The following is a 22,765-nucleotide window of genomic DNA, read 5'->3' on the forward strand; positions in this document are numbered from 1 at the left end:
TCCAGAACCCTAAAGAGCAGGGGGAACCAGCGACGGTACTCACAGAGCACAGTGCAATGGGGTGAAGGGGTTTCCTTCCTGGATACTAAAAGGTTTGTGTTCAAGTAAAACGTCCAAACAGTCTTCGTGCCCTGAAAGAGACGAGAGATGGAGTCAGACACAGTTTAGAAGTTCTCTCAATGCTATTTAGCCCAATCCCACACTGTGTGAGTTACTCACTGAGGTTATTTGTAGCCTCTCCGGGAAGGTCGTGCGTGTGACTCACCGTGGTAAGCGGCCCAGTGGGTGGGAGTGTATCCGCTGTAGTCCAGCATTGAGTCGAGGGGGTCGGTGCGTGTGGCGCCCTGCAGCAGGCTGCGCAGGAGCTCCATGTGGCCGCAGGAAGCGGCCAGGTGCAGGGGGGTGCGCCCCCGGAAATCCCTGCACAGAGCCGAAGCACCGTGCTCCAGCAGGGCCGACACACAGTCCTCACAGCCCATCACCGCCTGCAGGAGGAGACAGAGAAACAGTTAAAGAGACAGAACCCTTCACTGACAAGAGAGGACAGAGATAAGAGAGAGAGTTAGAGAACAGTTGAAAGGAATAACTTTCTTGGACAATCACCGCAGGTCAATAGCACACTACATGACCAAAACTGTGTGGACACCTGCTCGCCGAACATCTCATTCCAAAATCATGGGCATTAATATGGAGTTGGTCTCCAGTGAGTGTTGAACCAGAGGACCGGTGATTTTTACTCGCTTCATGCGCTTCAGCACTTGGCGGTCCCGTTCTGTGAGCTTGTGTGGCCTACCCCTTCACGGCTGAGCCGTTGTTGCTCCTAGACATTTCCACTTCACAATAACAGCACTTACAGTTGACCGGGGCAGCTCTAGCAGGGCAGACATTTGACAAACTGACTTGTTGGAAAGGTGGCATCCTATGACGGTGCCACTTTGAAAGTCAAAGAGCTCTTCAGTAAGGCTGCCGAGGGGCGCTGCATCGCAGTGCTAGAGGCATCACTACAGACCCTGGTTTGATCCCAGGCTGTATCATAACCAGCCGTGATCAGGAGTTCCATAGGGCGGTGCACAATTGGCCCAGCGTCGTCCGGGTTTGGGGAGGGTTTGGCCGGGGTAGGGCAGTCATTGTAATTAAGAATTTGTTCTTAACTGACTTGCCTAGTTAAATAAAGGTTAAATAAATAAAATTGTAAAAATACTGCCAATGTTTGTCTATGGAGATTGCATGGCTGTGTGCTCGATTTTATACACCTGTCAGCAATGCGTGAGGCTGAAATAGCCAAATCCACATACTTTTGCATATATAGTGTAGCTTATCAGCAGTTTCTCTAAGTGTCCCATCTACCCAGATACGATGAATGTGACTGAAGGGGACCACCATTGGCAATATATTTTGAGATTGGGCAGATGTTATGGTTAGACCAAGCACATACACATGGTGGGGACACTCACAGCTCTGTGTAGGGCAGTGCGGCCTCGCTTGTCGGCGGCGTCGGCCCCGGCTCCCTTCTCCAGCAGGATGTGGACACAGTCAGTGTGACTGCCCAGAGCTGCCAGCATCAGAGCCGTCCTGCACACACACACACACACACACACACACACACACACACACACACACACAATCCCAGGTGTTTTACACACAAATAACCAGTAGGTAAAAAAAGGGAGCCCACTACCTGAGAAAAAAACCTGCAAAAATCATCTTTCCTATTCTAGTGGGTGCACACGTACTCAACAAACACGCACTCAACAAACACGTACTCAACAAACACGTACTCAACAAACACGTACTCAACAAACACGCACTCAACAAACACGCACTCAACAAACACGTTCTAGAAATGAATGACAGTCACTCACTGTCCCTGTACGTCGGCAATGTCGATGATGTCAGCCTTCTCCCCTCGGTTGACCAGCATGAGCAGACAGTCTGTTTGGCCGTTGGAAGCTGGAGGAGGTGGTGAAGGAGAAGGTCAAATATTGAGACAAGCACACGCAATGAAGAGCGGGTAACAGATAGGACTGAAAATAATCGACATAAAGCTCATACACACATCCAAACGCCATTGTGGATTAGAATCTAACAATCACAAAAACCACATAGAGTGGAAAACACACACACACACACACCTGCGACATGGAGTGGGGTCCACTTGTTGCGGCTCTCCCTGAGGTGGCAGGAGACCCCGTGGGACAGCAGGACCTCCAAGCACTGAGCGTGTCCCTTCTGGGCCGCCAAGTAGAGGGCAGTGCGCCCCCCCGCATCCCGAACGTCCAGACTCACCAGCGTCTCAGACAGCACCCCCAACGCCTCACAGTGACCGTTATACGCCTGGGTGGAGGGGGAAAAACATGAGTGTGAGAATGGCGGTGGGTCACTGTGTTCGAGGGACATCACACTCCCACTTCAGAACTACAACCACACAACAGTCAAACTGAAGTGTGTGAGAATGGGGGGGGGGTAAATGTGTCAATTCATTGGGTAAGTGTGTTAAATGAACAGTTCACTCCAACTTTGAACTTGAACTGTAGAACTAAGACGGGCCATAATTAAACTAATGTAATGTGTTAATTTGAAGTTGAAACAATCTATAGAAAGAGCATAGACAGTACAGTCAAGTAGACCTTCAGGCCAGCGGAAACGAGGCTAAGCGGGTGTACTGTACTCACGGCTAAATGCAAAGGGCTAACTGGAACACTGCTCTCCACGTCTCCCAGACAGTTGAACGACATCTCCAAGAGCTGGGGGAAAGAGGGACAAAGACAGGAGTTTGCAACATGTACATACTGCACCACATGCTGAGATCACTGCACTTCCCAAAGGAAGCGGTACACGACTCAGTCACCTGAGCTTAGCCCTATGAAGAGGAAGTGACAGTAAATTATTTACCGACACCCACTCTCAGCTCTTAAAGGTGTGGCTGAAAATACCACTTTATTATTACAAAGTCCATTACCAGCTTCAAACCAAGTGCAACTTTGAACGTGTCTCGATGCGCTAAAGTGATTTCCTTTCCTCGTCTTCATCGGCACTGATCTGAAAACAACGGACTAGTGAAAGCAACATGGTTGGATGTCTACTAGGACTTTCCCGTCACTTGCCCTGTTCTTTCATAGTGCAGATGAAGACGAGGAGGGTCAGCCACTGTTGAAATGCATCCATGATACCACTCATCTTTGCCTGTCTGTCTGCAGCATGCACACACACACACACACACACACACACACACACACACACACACACACACACACACACACACACACACACACACACACACACACACACACACACACAGGCCTGCAGTCCCTCCTCCCACTGACTCACCAGCTCCAGGTTCTGCTTGTTTCCGTGGGCTGCTGCGTAGTGGACTGCGCTGTAACCCTTGGTGTTCCTCAGAGCCGGGTCAGCCCCGTTATCCAGCAGATACTCCAAACAACTACACATACAGAGGAGACTGTCATGTTAGGTCAACCAACAGGCTTCTGGATACACAACTACGGCAACACAGAGAGGAGAAAAATTGTCAAACAACAAGCCGTCAAATACACTGAACAAAAATATAAACGCAACATGTAAAGTGTTGGTCCCATGTTTCATGAGCTGAAATAAAAGATGCCAGAAATGTTCCAGACGCACAAACAGCATATTTCTCTCAAATCTTGTACACGAATGTATTAACATCCCTGTTAGTGAACGTTTCTCCTTTGCCAAGATAATCCATCCACCTGACAGGTTTGGCATATCAAGAAGCTGATTAAACAGCATGATCATTACACAGGTTCACCTTGTACTGGGACACTCTAAAATGTGCAGTTCAGTCACACAACACGTCACAGGTGTCTCAAGTTGAGGGAGCTTGCAACTGGCATGCTGACTGCAGGAATGTCCACCAGAGCTGTTGCCAGAGAATTTAATGTTAATTTCTCTACCATAAGCCACCTACAACTTCGTTTTGTAGAAGTTGGCAGTACGTCCAACCATCCTCACACCCGCAGACCACGTGTATTGCGTCATGTGGGCGAGCCATTTGCTGATGTCAACAGTATGGCTATGGTATGGGCAAGCATAAGTTACAGACAATGAACACAATTGCATTTTATTTATGGCAATTTGAATGCACAGAGATACCGTGACGAGATCCTGAGGTCCTTTGTCGTGCCATTCATCTGCCGCTATCATCTCATGTTTCAACATGATAATGCACGGCCCCATGTTGCAAGGGTCTGTACACAATTCCTGGAAGCTGAAAATGTTCCTGTTCTTCCATGGCCTGCACACTAACCAGATGTCACCCATTGAGCATGTTTGGGATGCTCTGGATCAACATGTACGACAGCGTGTTCCAGTTCCCGCCAACATCCAGAAACTTCGCACAGCCATTGAAGAGGAGTGGGACAACATTCCACAATCAACAGCCTGATAAACTCAATGCTAAGGAGATGTGTTGCGCTGCATGAGGCAATGGTGGTCCCAAGCCCCTACCTTATTTTTAAGGTATCTGTAACAAACAGATGCATATCTGTATTCCCAGTAATGTGAAATCCATAGATTAGGGCCTAATGAACTGATTTCAATTGACTGATTTCCTCATATGAACTGTAACTCAGTAAAATCTTTGAAATTGTTGCATGTTGCGTTTATATTTTTGTTCAGTATACATGGGCGGGTTAACTTGAACTGCAAACCATTGTAGAAAATTGTACATTTCTAAACAGTTCCCATCTTCTGAGAAACCAACATTCTTGAGCTTGGTCAGTTGGTAGGTTTGTATGTTTTAAGCTTGATAAAACTGAGACGACATCATGGTGAGGGACTTACAAAAAGTCCTCCTTTGCCCTCTCCTCACTCTGGTGTCCAACTGAGTAATGTCTGTCCACTCTGAAACAAAAACAAAAATGTCAGTCACATTTTGGAGTCTGGAATTTTTTTGCCCCTCTGTGTGTGTGTGTGTTATCTGTGTGTCTCACCGGCAGAAGGTCTGCGATGCGGCAGCGTAGTGCAGGGGGCTGCAGCCTTTCTGGTCCAGCTCATTCACCTCGGCACCAGCACTCACCAGGGCAACCGTGCACTGGTAGCTCCCATTCGCAGCAGCGTAGTGCAAAGGAGCTCTGCCAAGAGAGGGACGGAAGAGGTGATGAGTCACACTCACGAGAGAGGATAGAATAAAATAGGATAGAATAGAATTCACTCAATGACAAAAATGCTATGGGGGAAAACAAGTTTGTTGAATTCCAGAATGAGACCACTCACTTTCCCAGTTTGTCCTTTTTACTCAAGTCGGCACCACTGCTCAACAGCAAGTTAAGACATTCAACGTTTCTGCCGTCAAAGAGAGAACAGAAATACAAATGAGATGATTACACAACCATTAACAAAGCTCTCTCTTCATTAAAAAAATGTGTGTGTGTGCGCGGGTACGCGTGCTCACCCTCCAGACGCAGCGGCATGCAGGCAGGTCCTCCCCAGGCTGTCTGGGGTGTTTATGTCAAACCCGGCTGATAGCACATACTCGTTGCTTAGAGATGATACAATGCTGTACAGCTGACCTGCAGGAAGTGCGACAGCACAAAACAGGAAGTGTGGTCATACAGGGTGACCACATCAGGAGGTCTGGATGGAACAATGGCCTTTGTGTGTACTGAGAAGAACATCTATTGAAATCTCGGTTTCTGAACATGACACTTAATGAGGAAAAGCAAGAAGTTAAAGAATGTGCTGTACGTACATGCCCTCTCACATTCTCTCTGACACAGAACTACTTAGGTCAGATAGAATGTACACATCCATGAAACATGATCCGTCTCCATTACACAAACAACAATTTCAGTCTATAGACTTACCTGAGGAGAGTAACTTGCGACAACAGTCTGAAAACCCGTAGAGCACAGCCAAATGCAACGAAAACATCCCATGAATCCCTTGCCTACAGAGAGAGAGAGAGAGAGAGAGAGAGAATGACCCAGATGGATACGGGAAGATATAAGACGGGCAAGGAGATCAGATACTGTATCGTCTCAAATATGTAACATACAATGTTAACTAGAAGAGGAATGCGAGCTTTGCTGCTAGTTCTGTTGAGATGACCATTATGTTGCATAAGCAGTGGAAGAGCTGATCTTCTGACAACGTTCTCTCAGGAGAGATGTCCTTGTTCTGCCATAAATACTGTTTTTCTACACCTGAATTGTGTCTTTTCTGTAACCTGATTGTGTATATGTGTGTCGGTTATTCTATCCTTGAGGGGACCAAAAATCTCGAAAAGTCCCCACAAGGATAGCAAAACGATCCATTGTGGGGACATTTCCTATGTCCCCATGACGACAAAGGCTATTTTAAGCTTAGGGGTTAGGTTTACAATTAGGGTAAGGGGTTAGGAGTTGGGTTAAGTTTAGGGGTTAGGTTAGAGAAAATAGGATTTTGAATGGAAATCTATTTTAGGTCCCCACGAGGATAGAAGAACAAAACATTTGTGTGTGTGTGTGTGTGTGTGTGTGTGTGTGTGTGTGTGTGTGTGCGTGAGCAGCGTTTTCCATAAATAAATATAGGATAGCATGCCCCCCCCCAATTTTCTTTTTTTGCCGATCGAGTTCTATTTTGGTGGCCTCTGGTACATTCTAATGCCTTAATTCCATCCGAAACACAAAGTTAAATTATTGAATACTTTAACAACTTTACTAGGCTTGGGCAGAATCCCGTATAGGCTTGTGCAGAATAGCGTATATACCATATACTGGGTATTTGGAAGTGGCCACGGGAGGCTTTTTCAATACCGTCAAACCTATTTCTTTTAAGTTTTTCAATAAATGTGAAAATTTTAAGCTACTTTTTTTAAAGTAAATACCTGCAATCAACTTGTGCAATACGCTAGGGGATAAAGAAAATTGCATTCTTGTCACATCATTTTACATTATGAAGCTTACCATAGTTCCACAACTGGAGAAAGCGGGAGCTGGTGAGTCCAGCTGTGTATTTGGTTTAACTAGTTAGCTAAGTGGCTGAATTAATAAGGAGACGGGGCATCATATAGTGTGAGCTTTCTGACGGTTTTGAGAAGTCAAAGCGCTTTGGATGAGTTTTTTTTACTGTTGTTTTATTTCTTTACACACACACACACACACTTGGTTAGAGCCTGTAAGTAAGCATTTCACTAAGGTCTACACCTGTTGTATTTGGCGCACACGTGACAAATAAACTTTGATTTGATTTCCTTGCGTTTTTTTCTCCTCTCCTTTCTCGGCTCCTCAGCCTGCTCCTCTCCTGTTCTGAGCGGAGCAGGCAGGCCCATTGCCCTAGCGACTCCACACAGACAAAGCGTGTACACATGCATCTCTTCCTTCAGACAAGCATGCATCAAAACGTTGTTAATTTGACAATGTCTCTTTCACATTCGCTTGAAAAATGTCCAAACTCACCAAAAATGACATTTGGTAGCTACCATCTATGTGTGTGATCTGGATTGCCCATCTTCGCAATTAGTTCATTTCTGTTTGCGCTCGTTAGCATTATCATTAGCATATTTAGCTAGCAGCCTCTATGGAAATGTGCTATTGTGCTAATTTTGCTAGCATTCTGTAATAGACACCCAATGGGCTTTTTAAACATTTTAGCACCCCCTTGTGTACTAAAACGGTAATACCGTAAATCCCGGGATGAGAGAAGGACGGTATGACGATATGAAAATCTGGATGTCACCCAACTCTAGACTTTACCTCCCAGATTGGTAAAATTAGTCGTGTTACTGAGTAGAAAGACATTATTTTACAATTAAAATTACTGAAAATGTATGAATTCAGTGTGTTGTTTTTGTTATCGTCTAGACCTAGATGATCAGGACTATTTTCTAAGTAAGAGAACCATTTTTAACATTAAAACCAGTCATCTCTTCATATTTACAGTACCGCAAAATATGAATTGCCACAATGTTTGTTCTTCAAATTATGTATTTTATTGGCTCTGCTGCTGTGGACAATTAGGGCTCTATTTTCCGCTGGCGTTAAGGCGGTACTAGTGACAAACACACATTCAATGGCAATTTTGACCTATTAAAGCCAGCTTCTTTAAGACCAACCAAAAGCTGGTTTAAGGGGTAACGCGGGTGGTTATGGCATGCATTTTGACAGAGGAAATGCAGCCCATCCAGACATGATGCACACCGCCCATACGCACATGGAACAAGAGTAATGTGATTTTTATTTGATTAAAAACCAAGCATAGCCTCCCCTCTCAATGAAGGCTGTTTTTTTTGGGTCCTGCCCAATGTAATCACCAAGTAGTCAAGACTGTCGATAAAGGGTTTGGCTCGTGAGACAGCTTGGAAATAAATCTTAAATTACCAAAGTTTTATTAAAATATCAAGTTTAAGAGGAGCAAAACAGTGAGCTGACATGAACTTTTATCTATGTATTGTAGGTAGGCCTAAATTATTTTAGCCATGCAGCTTCTGTTTTGGATGTGCTTAAATTGAGGATACCCTAGGATAGGGGGCGCCACAGCGCATTTTGAAAAAAAATCGTTCCCATTTTCAACGGCCTACTAATCAAACTCAGAAGCTAGGGCATGCATATACTTATTATATATGGATAGAAAACACCCTAAAGTTTCTAAAACTGTTTGAATGGTGTCTGTGAGTATAACAGAACTCAAATGGCAGTCAAAACCCCGAGACCGATTGAAACAGGAAGTGGAATTCAGAATTGTGGACTCGACTTCTCATCTTTCCCTATAAATCACACCGTTAACCATGGTTCAGTGAGCACTTCCTATTGCTTCCACTAGATGTCGCCAGTCTTTTCAAAGTGGTTTGAGCCTTATACAGTCGAAACTCAGTGAATGAGACTCATTGGAAATTGGTCACAGGGGATGGGCCATCACCATTATGACGCCGGCGGCCATGTCTACCCCCACCTTTGGAAACGGTTTGAAAGACAATTAAATCATCCCCCTCGAATCTTATTGGCTCTCTTGGTGTTACAGGCCCTGAAGATTAATGTTTTACAACGTTTGACATGTTTGAACGAACCTACAGGCGGGAGAATCATTTTATCCGAAACTTCAGCCCTGCGCACATCGGAGAATTTGGAGAGAGCCCATTAGCCTGCTACCAACAGCAGGCTAATGGAACGTGAAGTATGGACTTTTTCGACCGAAAATACATCTGTTGTGGACCTGGGATTCTTTCTGATGAAGACAACTAAAGGTAGGCGATTATTGACAATATTATACAAGATGAGATGTGACATGCGATTGTTCCAAGATGGCGCCGAGCTCATTTTCTGAGTATCGCATCTCCTTTTATCGCAAAGTGTGATTACCCAGTAAAGTTAATTTAAAATCTGGTATGACAGGTGTTCTCAAGAGATATTCATCTATAAATGTTAGATTGACAATATAAATTTAAAAAATCGTTATAGGATAGTAATTTAGGGAATTGTAGCATTGTTTCCCGGGACGCATTTGAGGGGAAATTCGTTAGTCAACGTCAGACGCCGATGTAAAATGCTGTTTTTATATATAAATATGACCTTTATTGAACAAAAGAATGCATGCATTGTGTAACATGATGTCTTAGGTGTGTCATCTGATGAAGTTTGTAAAAGGTTAGTGCTGCATTTAGCTGTTTTTTGGTTATATGTGATGCAAGTGGTTGGTCGGAAAATGGCTGTTGCTGCTTTTTACGATGGACTCATCTAACATAATCTAATGATTTGCTTTTCCTGTAAAACCTTTTTGAAATCGGACGACGTGGGTCGATTCAGGAGAGGTGTATCTATAAAAAAATATATATATTCCTTTTTTTTTTTAAATTGATTTTTTTTTAATGCTAATTGGCGATATGATTTTTCGCTGGATTTTGATCCCGCTGACGGGATGAGACGCTGGAGAGGTTAAAGCCCCCTCCATGATGTAGGCTACATGTGTCCATGCCCATCATGAAACGAGAGATTAGGACCTCTGTGAATACCATCTGTAAGATGTTTATAAAATATTATTTGGGGGCAGTATAACGGTGAGTGGACATTCCCCCTTTCTTTTTATATAGGATGTGAAAAGTTTTGATGTGTGTAAAACCTGCCATAGTCTAAGTTGCCTTGTCTGTATTATATGGGTATATAATATATTATATGGGTATATAATACAGACAAGGCAACTTAGACTATGGCAGGTTTTACATCAAAACAGGGAGCAATTATGGTTCCTAGAACTGTATTTAGACATAGCCTATTTTAAAACAAGTTGTTGTTTTGTTTTAATTAGAATTTGATTACCAATAGCCTAGTGAATTTAAGCTTTCTTATTGACTACGTTTGGCATGTCCACAGACGGCAATTTACAGTAGGCCTAGCCCATATATCAGTGTGAGTTCTATAGCCTGTTGAACAATGTATTTATATATTGAAGCAATGCAATCAGAACAATGTGGACTGCAAACATATTTTGCAAATATGGAGCAGGCCATTTAATGAACTAGGCTATAATTGACTAACATTGATATTGGAGTAGATGACAACGCAATACATTAAAGACCGTAAATATACAACTTGAAGCAACCAGATAGTGCATTCATACCCCTTGACATTTGGGGTATGAGATTTTTACTGAGGATGGATACTAACAACAATACTAACCTAATTGACAGGATGAAAAGAAAGCCTGTGTAAAGAATAAACATATTCCATGACATGCATCCTGTTTGCGACAAGGCACTAAAGTAATACTACAAAAAGTGACAAAGCAATTCAAAATATTCTGTCTGCAGCAAATCCAATACAAACACATTACTAAGTACAACTCTCCATATTTTCAAGCATAGTGGTGTCTGCATCATGTTATGGGTATGCTTGTAATCGTTAAGGACTGGGGAGTTTTTCAGGATAAAAAAAGAAACGTAATGGAGATAACAAGCAAAATCCTAGAGGAAAACCTGGTTCAGTCTGCTTTTCACCAGACACTGGGAGATGAATTAACTTTTCAGCAGGACAATAACCTAAAACAAGGTTTCCCAAAGTCGGTCCTGCCTGAATACTTTCCGAATGCACTAGTGTTGTATTTTTCAGATAATTTTTTACAAACGTTAGAATGAAAGATCTGTTCAAAAAGAGCCGTTAGTTGGCGAACAACCCATCACTAGGCTACACTGACCAGTCACTGGCAAGACTCGACATAGGCTTAGAATCCCAGGAAAATACAAACAAGATCTTGAGTTTACTTGTTCCGTTGCGATACCATGGAAATACACCTACATTGTATGATTTATGAATAGCAAAGGGATATAGGAGATTGACTTTATTCAGTCAGTTCGACACCGTTCGGTCGTCAATCAAAGAAACAGTAAATAGCCTATGCGCCCAACTCTGTGGCTGGCTATAGGCCTATGAAACACGCAAAAGAAAATAAATGAAATGTGCCACAAAACAATAATTAAGTGGATTTCAACTCATCGTTACCACTTACATTACATGGGATGTGTAAATTCACTCACAGGAGATGAAGAAGCATCATGCTCTCCCTCCTCCGTGAAAAGAAATTTGACTGAAGTCAACCACAGCGCACAAAAATAACACGGGTACCGAGAGGCGGGAGAGACTGCAGACTGACAAACCAGGGCCCTGATTCCCAAAAGCATCTTAAGGCCTTTCAGCCTATAAGAACCCGCTAGACATCATTTCGAGGCGTCTCCTTTAGCATATGCATCAGATGCATATCAACCCGCAAGATGCCGCAAACATAAGCACAAACGATTGATAAATAGTGCATCAACTATTAGAAAGGATTAACGGCATGAAGAAATATTTGTGGAAATATATATATATATTTTTGAAATACCAATAGTTATTTGTTTAGATTGTAGAATTATACAAAACATATCCTTGACTAAGTCCTACAAAATACGTAGGCCTATAGTCTATTTTAGTTTCCCTTCCAATAAAAACCTTGCAGTGTAATCCATTTGATCAAATTTAGATTTGTAGATTCGATTAGTAATAGAGTTAAAGTCATTAAAAAAGTCCAGTTACAGCTTCTTTTGACAAAACAAAAAACATAATATAACCAGCCAGGTGCGCAGGTGAAATGATTTGCTGTAATCCTAAACAAAAGCACCAGTGCATGAAGAATTGTAAAGGATGAACTGCATAAATAAATATTTGTGGAAATACAGTGCATTCGGAAAATTCAGACCCCTTGACTTTTACCACATTGTGTTACGTTACAGCCTTATTCTAAAATTGATTAAATCGGGTTTTTTTTTTACTTCATTAATCTATACACAACACCCCATAATGACAAAGCAAAAAATGTTTTTTTTTTAGAAATGTTTGCAAATTTAAAAAAATAAATAATGAAATATCACATTTACCTAAGTATTCAGACCCTTTACTCAGTACTTTGTTGAAGCACCTTTGGCAGCGATACAGCCTCGGGTCTTATTGGGTATGACGCTACAAGCTTGGCACACCTGTATTTGGGGAGTTTCTCCTATTCTTCTCTGCAGATCCTCTCAAGCTCTGTCAGGTTGGACGGGGAGCGTCGCTGCACAGCTATTTTCAGGTCTATCTAGAGATGTTCGATCGGGTTCAAGTCTGGGCTCTGGCTGGGTCACTCAAGGACATTCAGAGACTTGTCCCGAAGCCACTCCTGCGTTGTCTTGGATGTTTACATATGGTTGTTGTCCTGTTGGATGGTGAACCTTCGCCCCAGTCTGAGGTCTGAGCGCTCTGAAGCAGGTTTTCATCAAGGATCTCTCTGTACTTTGCTCCGTTCATCTTTCCCTCAATCCTGACTAGTCTCCCAGTCCCTGCAGCTGAAAAACAACCCCACAGCATGATGCTGCCACCATCATGCATCACCATAGGGATTGTGCCAGGTTTCCTGCAGATGTGACACTTGGCATTGAGGCCAAAGAGTTCAATCTTGGTTTCATCAGACCATAGAATCTACTGAGGAGTGGCTTCCGGCTGTCCAATCTACCATAAAGGCCTGATTGGCGGAGTGCTGCAGAGATAGTTGTCCTTCTGGAAGGTTCTCCCATCTCCATAGAGGAACTCTGGAGCTCTGTCAGAGTGACCATCGGGTTCTTGGTCACCTCCCTGACCAAGGCCCTTCTCCCACGATTGCTCAGTTTGTCAGAGCGGCCAGCTCTAGGAAGAGTCTTGGTGGTTACAAACTTCTTCCATTTAAGAATGATGGAAGCCACTGTGTTCTTGGGGACCTTCAACGCTGCAGAATGTTTTTGGCACTCTTCCCCAGATCTGTGCATCGACACAATCCTGTCTTGGAGCTCTACAGACAATTCCTTTGACCTCATGGCTTGGTTTTTGCTCTGACATGCACTGTCAACTGTGGGACCTTATATAGACAGGTGTGTGCCTTTCCAGATCATGTCCAATCAATTGAATTTACCACAGGTGGACTCCAAGTTGTAGAAACAGCTCAAAGATGATCAATGGAAACAGGATGCACCTGAGCTCAATTTCAAGTCTCATAGCGAAGGGTCTGATGAATACTTATATAAATTAGGTATGTTTTTTATTGTTAATACATTTGCAAAAATTTCGAAAAACCTGTTTTCACTTTCTCATTATGGGTTATGGTGTGTAGATTGATGAGGGAAATTTTAGAATAAGGCTGTAATGTAACAAAATGTGGAAAAGGTGAAGGGGTCTGAATACTTTACGAATACTTTACGAATTCATGACAAGATATAAAAAGTTGACAAGATATACATTTGTTGATTGTACTGGACACTATTGTGCCCTTATACGCGTGCCATTATGCATGAACCATATCTCGTTTTCTCTTCATGCTTTGGGCCCACACTCAGCACACAGCTTTGGGGCTTCGTGTGAGCAAGCCCCACAAACAAAATCGATTGCACTGCACATCGTTTTCACGGGCCTTGTTCCGTGTACACCTGCCGAAGGTGTCACATACTCTGAGGCGGTTGCGTGGCACGGCCTCTCGTGAAAAAGTCAATCCCATACCGATCAGATCAAAATGACTCCACATCAATTTCAAACTCAAAACTGATCCTCTATCCGGCTCCAACTCATCTAAATTCTGCACCGTTTGCAATGCTGTCAGTGCGTCCATTCGTTTGGTTCGGCTTGCCATTGTGAACTACACACATTGTATGTTGTACGCCGTGTGTGATTTGACTCTGAGGGGAAATTACATACAATTTCCAGCTTTTCATAATAAAATAATTAGACCGCCCACAATTCTTTAGAATAATTACACTATTGTTATAAATTCAAATCATCTTCACACTCAAAATTCAGATCAATCAAATTCAATCACCCTCTTCACTCTCCTCATCATCCAGTCCAGTGAAGTCACATACACCATTATCAGTTTCTACCTGGTTTCTGTCGCCCACTCATCCATTGACAACAGAACAGCATATTTGAATTTTCTTATGTTACTCGTTTTTGCTTAGTAGTGTCATGACGTTGGCCTCTTTGGGTACAGGAGGGACAGTTGACCCCCTCCCCTTTGTACCATTCCCCAACCTACCTTCCCCCCAACCCAGGCCCTGTGTGAAAGGGTTGTAAAAACCCTAAGAGGAGAATCTCCTACCACATGTTTCATAGAGAGACAAAGGAAATTCTTCCAACTCATAGAATTGGAGAACCGAGCGACATGTGTGTTCTGGAGAAGGTATGGAAGATTGGTGAAGAATCCAGCTACGAACTGGTCCGCTTGGTACAATTGTGTGATACTCAGAAGAGACAATATAGCCATATTACCATAAAACTGTTTATATAATAGCCTCAGCTTGAGACTTGCATCATAATGGTTGTATAGAATGTATTAATAAGGATAAAGCTTTTGTAATACATTGAGATGCTATGTACTGATGTAATGTGATAGAATTGTATTTCTGTAACCAAGTCTAACTCAGTCATAGGCACGCCCCCAGGGACACATACAGGACCAGGCGTCATTTGACAAGCCTGTTCAAGGGTCACTATAAAACCCACCCTGATTTACATTTCTCCAGACCAGGCCTCCACTCCATGGCCAATAGGTTTTACCATCCAATTCCTCTACTGAAAGTGAACTACACCACGTGGTTAACTTTTAGACTATCGAGACCGACAGAATAAGAACAAGTCTTTGATATTAATTATTAGTCTGCAGCTAAGTAAATTATATCATCGAACGCGAAGACCAACGAAACATCCATTCTATGACGACATTAATGAATGTCGCTCTATAAGATCCATTCTAACCGAGAGAGAGAGAGAGAGAGAGAGAGAGAGAGAGAGAGAGAGAGAGAGAGAACGCGGACAAAACTCCCCAACAGAACAGAACTCTCCAACAAGAATCAGAACGACACACTGAGCGTAAATATATATTGATTGCAATTGTTCCCGAATGAGTGAGCCTTCAATTGTTAATATTAATGAACTCTGTAGGTGTGCATCCTCAGCTGACTTTTATGATCCATTGTTCAACAGGCCGACCTGCCTGTTTAGCCCATTAGGGCACATTACGCTACCAATCCTTTGTGACGATAATTACTGTTTGTATGTTCTCTGTTAATTACTTAGTGTAGTAAATAAATGATTTTAAGACAATTGATGTATGGATGATTTTAGTAAAGACTGGGTTCGTGCAGATACAACAATTTACGACGTTTGGAATGAGACTGAACGCGAGGTAAAATACACCATTTAAACCAGAAGATAATCGGCCTATATTATAAAATAGGAAAGTTATATTAGGAAAATTATAGCTTTGTAATCTGAATATTCTCCTTGGTGCCCCGATCTCCTAGTTAATTACAATTAAACGATTAATCAGTTTAATCGCGTGATAATAATTACAGGGAGTTAATTGATAAACATGTCTTCAGTTTAATGTTACCCCAAAGACACGACAGTAGCAAGAGCAATGCTACCCCGCGGTTGGTCATGTGCTGAATGCATAGACAGCACGGATACATTTGGAAGCATGGATACATTTGGAAATAGAGCTGCACCTCTTGAATTATGAGAGTTACTTGACAAAGCTAAGCGTAATAGAAACTGCAGAATATGCTCATCAGATTGGCTATAGGCTAACGTTTTATTATGTGTGAAATTTGTTTAGGTGTAGTCTTGATTGGCCGGCCGTGAAGGCTGACTGGCATCGTTTGTTTCCCGCTCATCAAGTTGGATAGAGTCAAGGATGTGTTTTGCATTATTCTAAAAGGTCTACTGCAACACGTAGCATGTTTTTTCCTTTCCTTTACGATAAATTTGATAAGTAAGAGTTATAGTAAAATAAAACAGTCCCATAACAGCTTATTTTTAAAGTAAAAGTGTAAAAGAGAATGGCATCAACCCCCCAAGGCGCTCGGTCAAATGATTTGCTGCTGATTAATAGGCATAACAACCTCATCATTAGACTATTGTCTTTCTAAATGAAATCAACCTCTTCACCCTCCTTCTCATTCAGTTAGGCCTCATTTAAATTCCATTGTGGAGGTGCACAATTATCGCACATTCATTCATTTGTAATTCAGTGAGGAGAAAGACGCATTAGCGCCTGGCTGGGTACATTGTCTTGGCTGTTAAGTTAGGAATAGGTGTGGAAAGAAAACAGGTAAAAAGGCTCTCAATACTGTTATTTCAAAATTCTGACAAATGAGCAGTGTGAAATACAAACATTTAGGAAAAGTCAGGGAAGGGGCAGGACATCGCTTTTTTGGGGGAGGGGCAGATTTTTTTGGCCGTTGGAATATGGCGGTTCTAGCGTTAAGATGCTTTTGGCCCTGCGGCGTTTCCTGTCGTAGCTCGCTTTGTGACTGACAGGCGCCTGTCCTATTAATAGATCACTAGAAGATGCATACGTTCATTCTCGCAGGAGAAGGCTATATAGACTTCTCTGACTAGCAAATTGAAACTTTTAAATGAAAAGAGCAGCTAATTTATGAAGTGGAAAGTAGCCGCGCTTATGGAAAACAGTCTCTCACCTGGCTGTGTCAGCACCGTTCGTCATCAGGGTGCTGATCAGCAGCTCGTGGCCGTGCTTTGCAGCAACGTGAAGGGGAGTATTGCCATATTTATCTACACAGTCTATATCCCCACCTGCACACACACACAGAGAGAGAGAGACACAGAGAGAGAGAGAGACAGAGAGAGAGAGACAGAGAGAGAGAGAGAGAGAGACAGAGAGAGAGTTAGAGGCAGAGGACATTTGCACCATATTGTTTTTCACACAGTTATGAGATGCCATCAGGCTGTTGGTGTTGTGGTGGTTGCTATGGGCTGGAGGATGAGTGTTGGTGTGTTCGGCTGTTGGTGTTATGGTGGTTGCTATGGGCTAGAGGATGAGTGTTGGTGTGTTCGGCTGTTGGTGTTGTGGTGGTTGCTATAGGCTGGAGGATGAGTGTTGGGTGTGTTCGGCTGTTGGTGTTGTGGTGGTTGCTATGGGCTGGAGGATGAGTGTTGGTGTGTTCGGCTGTTGGTGTTATGGTGGTTGCTATGGGCTAGAGGATGAGTGTTGGTGTGTTCGGCTGTTGGTGTTGTGGTGGTTGCTATGGGCTGGAGGATGAGTGTTGGGTGTGTTCGGCTGTTGGTGTTGTGGTGGTTGCTATGGGCTGGAGGATGAGTGTTGGGTGTGTTCGGCTGGTGCGCTTCAACTGAAGTTTGCCCCTGAAATACTGCAGGCACTTTTCACAAACACACTATCCTTGTATTTGAAGTGTAGTGTGAGATAATAGTGTTTTATGATGTGTGCGTGGTTACCGTTTTGGATAAGGATCTGGGAGCGGGTGAAGCGCCCGTGAATAGCGGCCATGTGCAAAGGGCTCTTCCCTTCTTTACTCTGTGAGAGAAAGTGAGAAAAAAAACATTTCTTGTTATGAAAATAATCCATTTACCTCAACCATACACAAAACAACTTGGGACGTTATTCAAAATATCCTTGTTTATAAATGCCACTTCTGCCATCTGTTGACTAAGACTCCCAAATGGCAGCCTATTCCTTATATAGTGCACTACTTTTGTCCAGGGCCCATTGTGCACTATATATGGAATAGGGTGCCATTTGGGGTGCAACCAATCCCTTATTCCCTCATTTCCCGGGCGTCCTCCGACTGACCTGCATGTTGACGTCAGCACCATTGTTGACTAGCAGCTCGAGGCAGAGCGCCCCATTGGTTGAGACAGCGGCCAGGTGCAGCGGCGTGCCGCCGTGGTGGTTGGGCTGGTTGACGTTGGCGCCGCGGTTCACCAGCTCGTTGGCCACCGCCTCCTGGCCCGTGTAGCACGCCATGTGGAGCGCTGTGTTCCCAAAGGCGTTAGGCTCATCAATCTGACGTGGAGACAAAGAAAAGGCAGAAATGAGATGGTGACATGGTGGTGGGAGATGGGATGGTTATAGGGCCTGAAGATTTCCCTGATAGGCCCTAACCTAAATATTATACTAGGAATGCACCTTTGTAAAAACATTTTTTTTTTTTTTTAAACACACAAGCAAAGAATTCAACAATAGGAAGCCACACGACAGATTGAGTGACCTTATGATGGTGACCGTATGGAGCCCCACCCCCTGGCCCCTCACCTCTGACCCCAGCCGCAGCAGGTACTTGACCACCTCAATCTGGCCGCTGGCAGCTGCGGCGTGGAGCGGGGTATAACCGCGCTTGTCCCTGCACATGGCGTCCGCGCTCCGCGACACAAGAAGCTTCACGATCTGCAGATGCCCTGAGGGAAGAGGAGACAACCATACATTCATGGAACATACAGACACTACAGACCCACAGACAGGTTAACGAAAGCCTTGGCAATTTTCTGTTTGTGCGTGAGGATATGCAATTTGGCACAGGTTTGCTTATCTTTGTAGACGAGGATCCCCTGTAGGGTTGTCACGCTAGCAGTATCACGATACTCGGACGTATCGTGGCAAGGAAACAAAACATGGAGGATTTAATTTCTTGAGGAAAACCAACCAAAGCTAGAACCAAACAGCATTAAATTTGTCACCTAGTCACATTTGTTTATTTTACAAGCTATAGCACCCACAATTTTACATAAAGTCGTTTTCTATAGGACAATAGAGTTTAGTCCAATTTGTGTTTTCTTTTTTGCCATGGAAAATCTGGTATCGGGATACTGGTATCGTGACAACCCTAATCCCTTGATGGGAAGTTTGCAAGTTGATTGGCAGATCAGTGAATCTGCTCAGTGCCTTTGCTCAGGCCAAGCCTCTTGAACAAGGAGAGGAAAGTGTGTCAATTTCAGGAAGTGTCCATTCTAAGGTCCCACCCACCAAGGTATGCGGCCCAGTGGATTGGCTGCCTCTCCTTCTTATCGCTGGCACTCAGGTTGGCCCCTTTGTTGAGGAGCAAATTCACCATCTGGATACAGACAGGAGATAGTGAGTTAAAACGAGCACAGTAAGACACCTTTCTGAGTAGAGGAAGAGCAATTCAACACCTAGGCTACGTCTGAAATGGCACCTATTCCCTGTATAGTGGGTACTATGCGGGTCCTGGTCAAAAATAGTGAACTAAATAGGGGATTGAGTGCCATTTCAGTATTACTCAAAACCCTCCACCCTATGACCGTAAACCCCCGCTGTGACCCCTGACCTCCACGTGGCCGCTGTGTGCAGCATGGTGCAGAGCCGTTCTGCCGGAGCGGTCCGCCACATTCAGGCTGCTCAGCTTGGGGATGAGAGCCTCAGCGCATCGTGTGGCCCGGTTGGCCGCAGCCACGTGCAACGGCGTCTGCCAGAATTTATCCCGGGCATTGACCTCCGCATCCTGTCTCAGCAGCAGCCCCACGGCCTTCTGGGAAAGACGGTAGGAGAATAAATAAAAAGTACGAGGAGTGCGACTTCATCACCGACATTCATATAGCTACTCATTCAAGGAAGGAGAGAAGATGAATTTATCTGCCATATTGATTACCTAAGAAAATGAGCCCTGAGAAGTGCTATTTAGACTGATGAGGAATTCCAGGTAAATGACTGTAGCAGGTTTTACATATTGTATTTGACATGGCACTGTCCTGCAAAGATAGTCTTACTTCGTTCTGTGAGGCAGCTGCCCGATGCAGGGGAGTCCGCCAGCCTTGGTCCTTAGCGTTAATACTAGCACCTGAGAGAGAGAGGAGCGAGCAAGAGAGAGTGAGAGAGAGAGAGAGAGAGAGTGAGAGAGAGATAGAGAGTGAGAGAGAGATAGAGAGTGAGAGAGAGATAGAGAGTGAGAGAGATAGAGAGTGAGAGAGATAGAGAGTGAGAGAGAGAGAGAGTGAGAGTGAGAGAGAGATAGAGAGTGAGAGAGATAGAGAGTGAGAGAGAGAGAGAGTGAGAGAGAGAGAGAGTGAGAGAGAGAGTGTGAGAGAGAGATAGAGAGTGTGAGAGAGAGATAGAGAGTGAGAGAGAGATAGAGAGTGAGAGAGAGATAGAGAGTGAGAGAGAGATAGAGAGAGATAGAGAGTGAGAGATAGAGAGTGAGAGTGAGAGAGATAGAGAGTGAGAGAGTGAGAGATAGAGAGTGAGAGAGTGAGAGATAGAGAGTGAGAGATAGAGGACGAACTCCGTCAACTATTCTGTAGCACAGCTCAACTGATTAAAAAAGAAAATATGCAGATGGAACAAATTTTCAATACTAATTCAGCCAATCACAATGGACCTCAGATCTCAGATGGTCAGTAACATTCGCACACTTCTCTGATTTCATTATCAGTATTTACCTTTAGGATAAGGCTTCTTATCCTCATTGACAAGAGGGAAGGGTTTCACTGCTACTTGTATATTCCAACAGATATGATTAACTGTCCTTTATTCAACAATAGGATAGGGATAATTGAGTGAACAATGCGAATCCCTCTGAAAACGGCCTGTCTCATGCTGGAGAACGTTACCTGAATTAATGAGAAGGTCCATAATGTGAACATCGCCCAAACACGCAGCAGCATGTAAGGGGGTACGGCGTTCTTGGTCCTGAGGAGAGACAGCAGACAGAGAAACAACAGTTAGCAAGAGCCCAGATTTAAGCCTACTGTTGGTTCTGATATCATCCTAAGGCAGTGTATTAAAAACAAACAGTGAGTTGAACGATAAACCCCAAAGCCAAAGAATATAAGACATGCTACATCTAACATGACAGGTTTGAACTTCATACTAACTATGTAAAATAGCTTTCAATTGCAGGATATTGAAAATACATAAATAGAATTGCCATCATCCTGCAAAAAAATTCAAGTAAAAAGAATATTCAATATGAATGCACAGTGGAACTTTTGTCTCACAAAATAATCGTCTGCTGCATCTAATCATTTTGCAAGGAGGTAGACCTGATTTTTTTATTCCGCAAACTGAAAGAATTTCCCTGGCAACTCCAACTGAATTCTTCCACTGCTCTCGATGTTTGCTACATACTTCAGTCTGAGACTGCCATCGTTGAAGAAGTTCGTGTTGACGTCAAAATGAGTGCCGTTGTACATAAAGTCATCAGCGATTGGATCATCTCTAACTAACCTCTAACTTTCAAAACGCGGCATACCCACGTGTGTTTCAAAACGCGGCATACCCACGTGTTTCAAAACGCGGCATACCCACGTGTTTCAAAACGCGGCATACCCACGTGTGTTTCAAAACGCGGCATACCCACGTGTGTTTCAAAACACGGCATACCCACGTGTGTTTCAAAACACGGCATACCCACGTGTTTCAAAACGCGGCATACCCACGTGTGTTTCAAAACGCGGCATACCCACGTGTGTTTCAAAACACGGCATACCCACGTGTGTTTCAAAACGCAGCATACCCACGTGTGTTTTGACTCTGGACTAACCAATCGGTTTTTGTGACCAATCAGAATGGTTCGAATGTGATCGCATTCTAGAAATCATTGGGAGGTACTCAGATCCAGACTCGTTGCAGAGAAGAAACTAACGTTATAGCGTGTGGCAGTGCAAGGAGTCTGAGTAGCCAGGCAACGAAAGAAGGGCTTGAAATCCACCTCTGTGAGTAAAATTGCTCAGGCATCTCTAGCCTGTTAGCTGACCGTGTCCTCCATACTGGAATGTGTGCAGTCAGTGTAAACCCACAAGTGAATGACTCATGGCTCAGCCCTCACTCATTGCAGCCCTAGTAAGGAAATCACAGTCTTATTCTCCATACGCATCATTCAATCACTGACTGACTGACTGGAGGCCGCGTGAGAATTTTAGGCCTCCGGGAAGAGAGGCTGTTTAAGGACAAGGATCCCTGTGGGTTTTGGTCGTACACGGCAAATATGTCATCTGTCTTGCATTGCAAGAATTCATGTTTGGATGCAGTAAGGCAACAAAACTATGTGAAAGTGAAGTACAGGAAGCTCAACTGCATATTAATTAAACCGTTTTTTTTTTTTTGCTGTGCTTGAACAGAATCTTCTTTTGACTTTAAGTAGTGATTGAATACAGCCCCAGGTCTAGTGGCCACAACTGGGTATTTACAGTGGTATAATATTTGACCTCTGCCAAATATTGACTCCATGACAAATGCAAAGTATATTGACAAATGCAAAGTATATTAACATATAATACAAACTGATTTAAGTTTTTGTTGTGACATTTGACAAATTGCAGCTACTGAATTTACACGCTGGCACCAAGCCATATTTGAAGGAGTGCTGATTGAAAGCATGCACTCAATTTAACACCCCTTCCTCTCACTGTAGAAGTTTCTAGCCTCTCCCTGTTTTAGCTCCTGGGAAGGCTGCCTGTTTGTGTGTGCTTGTGTGTGTGTGTAAAGTGGACCTAGAGCATTGTGTCAGGGTTCT

At 43.6% G+C, this 22,765-nt stretch overlaps 1 protein-coding gene across 2 annotated transcripts in view; it reads right to left on the reverse strand.

The window, feature by feature from the left end:
• Window positions 1-22,765, reverse strand: part of LOC106565408 (serine/threonine-protein phosphatase 6 regulatory ankyrin repeat subunit C) — a 42,484-nt gene that overhangs the window by 15,068 nt on the left and 4,651 nt on the right. For both annotated transcript variants that reach the window (XM_014132507.2, XM_014132506.2), the window contains exons 3-22: window positions 20,862-20,940; window positions 20,022-20,092; window positions 19,583-19,783; window positions 19,261-19,348; window positions 18,553-18,695; window positions 18,091-18,303; window positions 17,736-17,814; window positions 16,961-17,075; window positions 5,844-5,926; window positions 5,432-5,549; window positions 5,254-5,322; window positions 4,971-5,111; window positions 4,822-4,881; window positions 3,328-3,439; window positions 2,673-2,744; window positions 2,133-2,334; window positions 1,863-1,950; window positions 1,455-1,572; window positions 266-485; window positions 44-131 (exon numbers count right to left, since the gene is read on the reverse strand). In XM_014132507.2, the coding sequence (XP_013987982.1) occupies window positions 44-131; window positions 266-485; window positions 1,455-1,572; window positions 1,863-1,950; window positions 2,133-2,334; window positions 2,673-2,744; window positions 3,328-3,439; window positions 4,822-4,881; window positions 4,971-5,111; window positions 5,254-5,322; window positions 5,432-5,549; window positions 5,844-5,926; window positions 16,961-17,075; window positions 17,736-17,814; window positions 18,091-18,303; window positions 18,553-18,695; window positions 19,261-19,348; window positions 19,583-19,783; window positions 20,022-20,092; window positions 20,862-20,940 (2,360 nt within the window). The remainder of the gene's footprint in view (window positions 1-43; window positions 132-265; window positions 486-1,454; window positions 1,573-1,862; window positions 1,951-2,132; window positions 2,335-2,672; window positions 2,745-3,327; window positions 3,440-4,821; window positions 4,882-4,970; window positions 5,112-5,253; window positions 5,323-5,431; window positions 5,550-5,843; window positions 5,927-16,960; window positions 17,076-17,735; window positions 17,815-18,090; window positions 18,304-18,552; window positions 18,696-19,260; window positions 19,349-19,582; window positions 19,784-20,021; window positions 20,093-20,861; window positions 20,941-22,765) is intronic.

The sequence above is a fragment of the Salmo salar genome, chromosome ssa12 (genome assembly GCF_905237065.1).
Source record: "Salmo salar chromosome ssa12, Ssal_v3.1, whole genome shotgun sequence".
In the NCBI taxonomy this organism is placed as follows: Eukaryota; Metazoa; Chordata; class Actinopteri; order Salmoniformes; family Salmonidae; genus Salmo; species Salmo salar.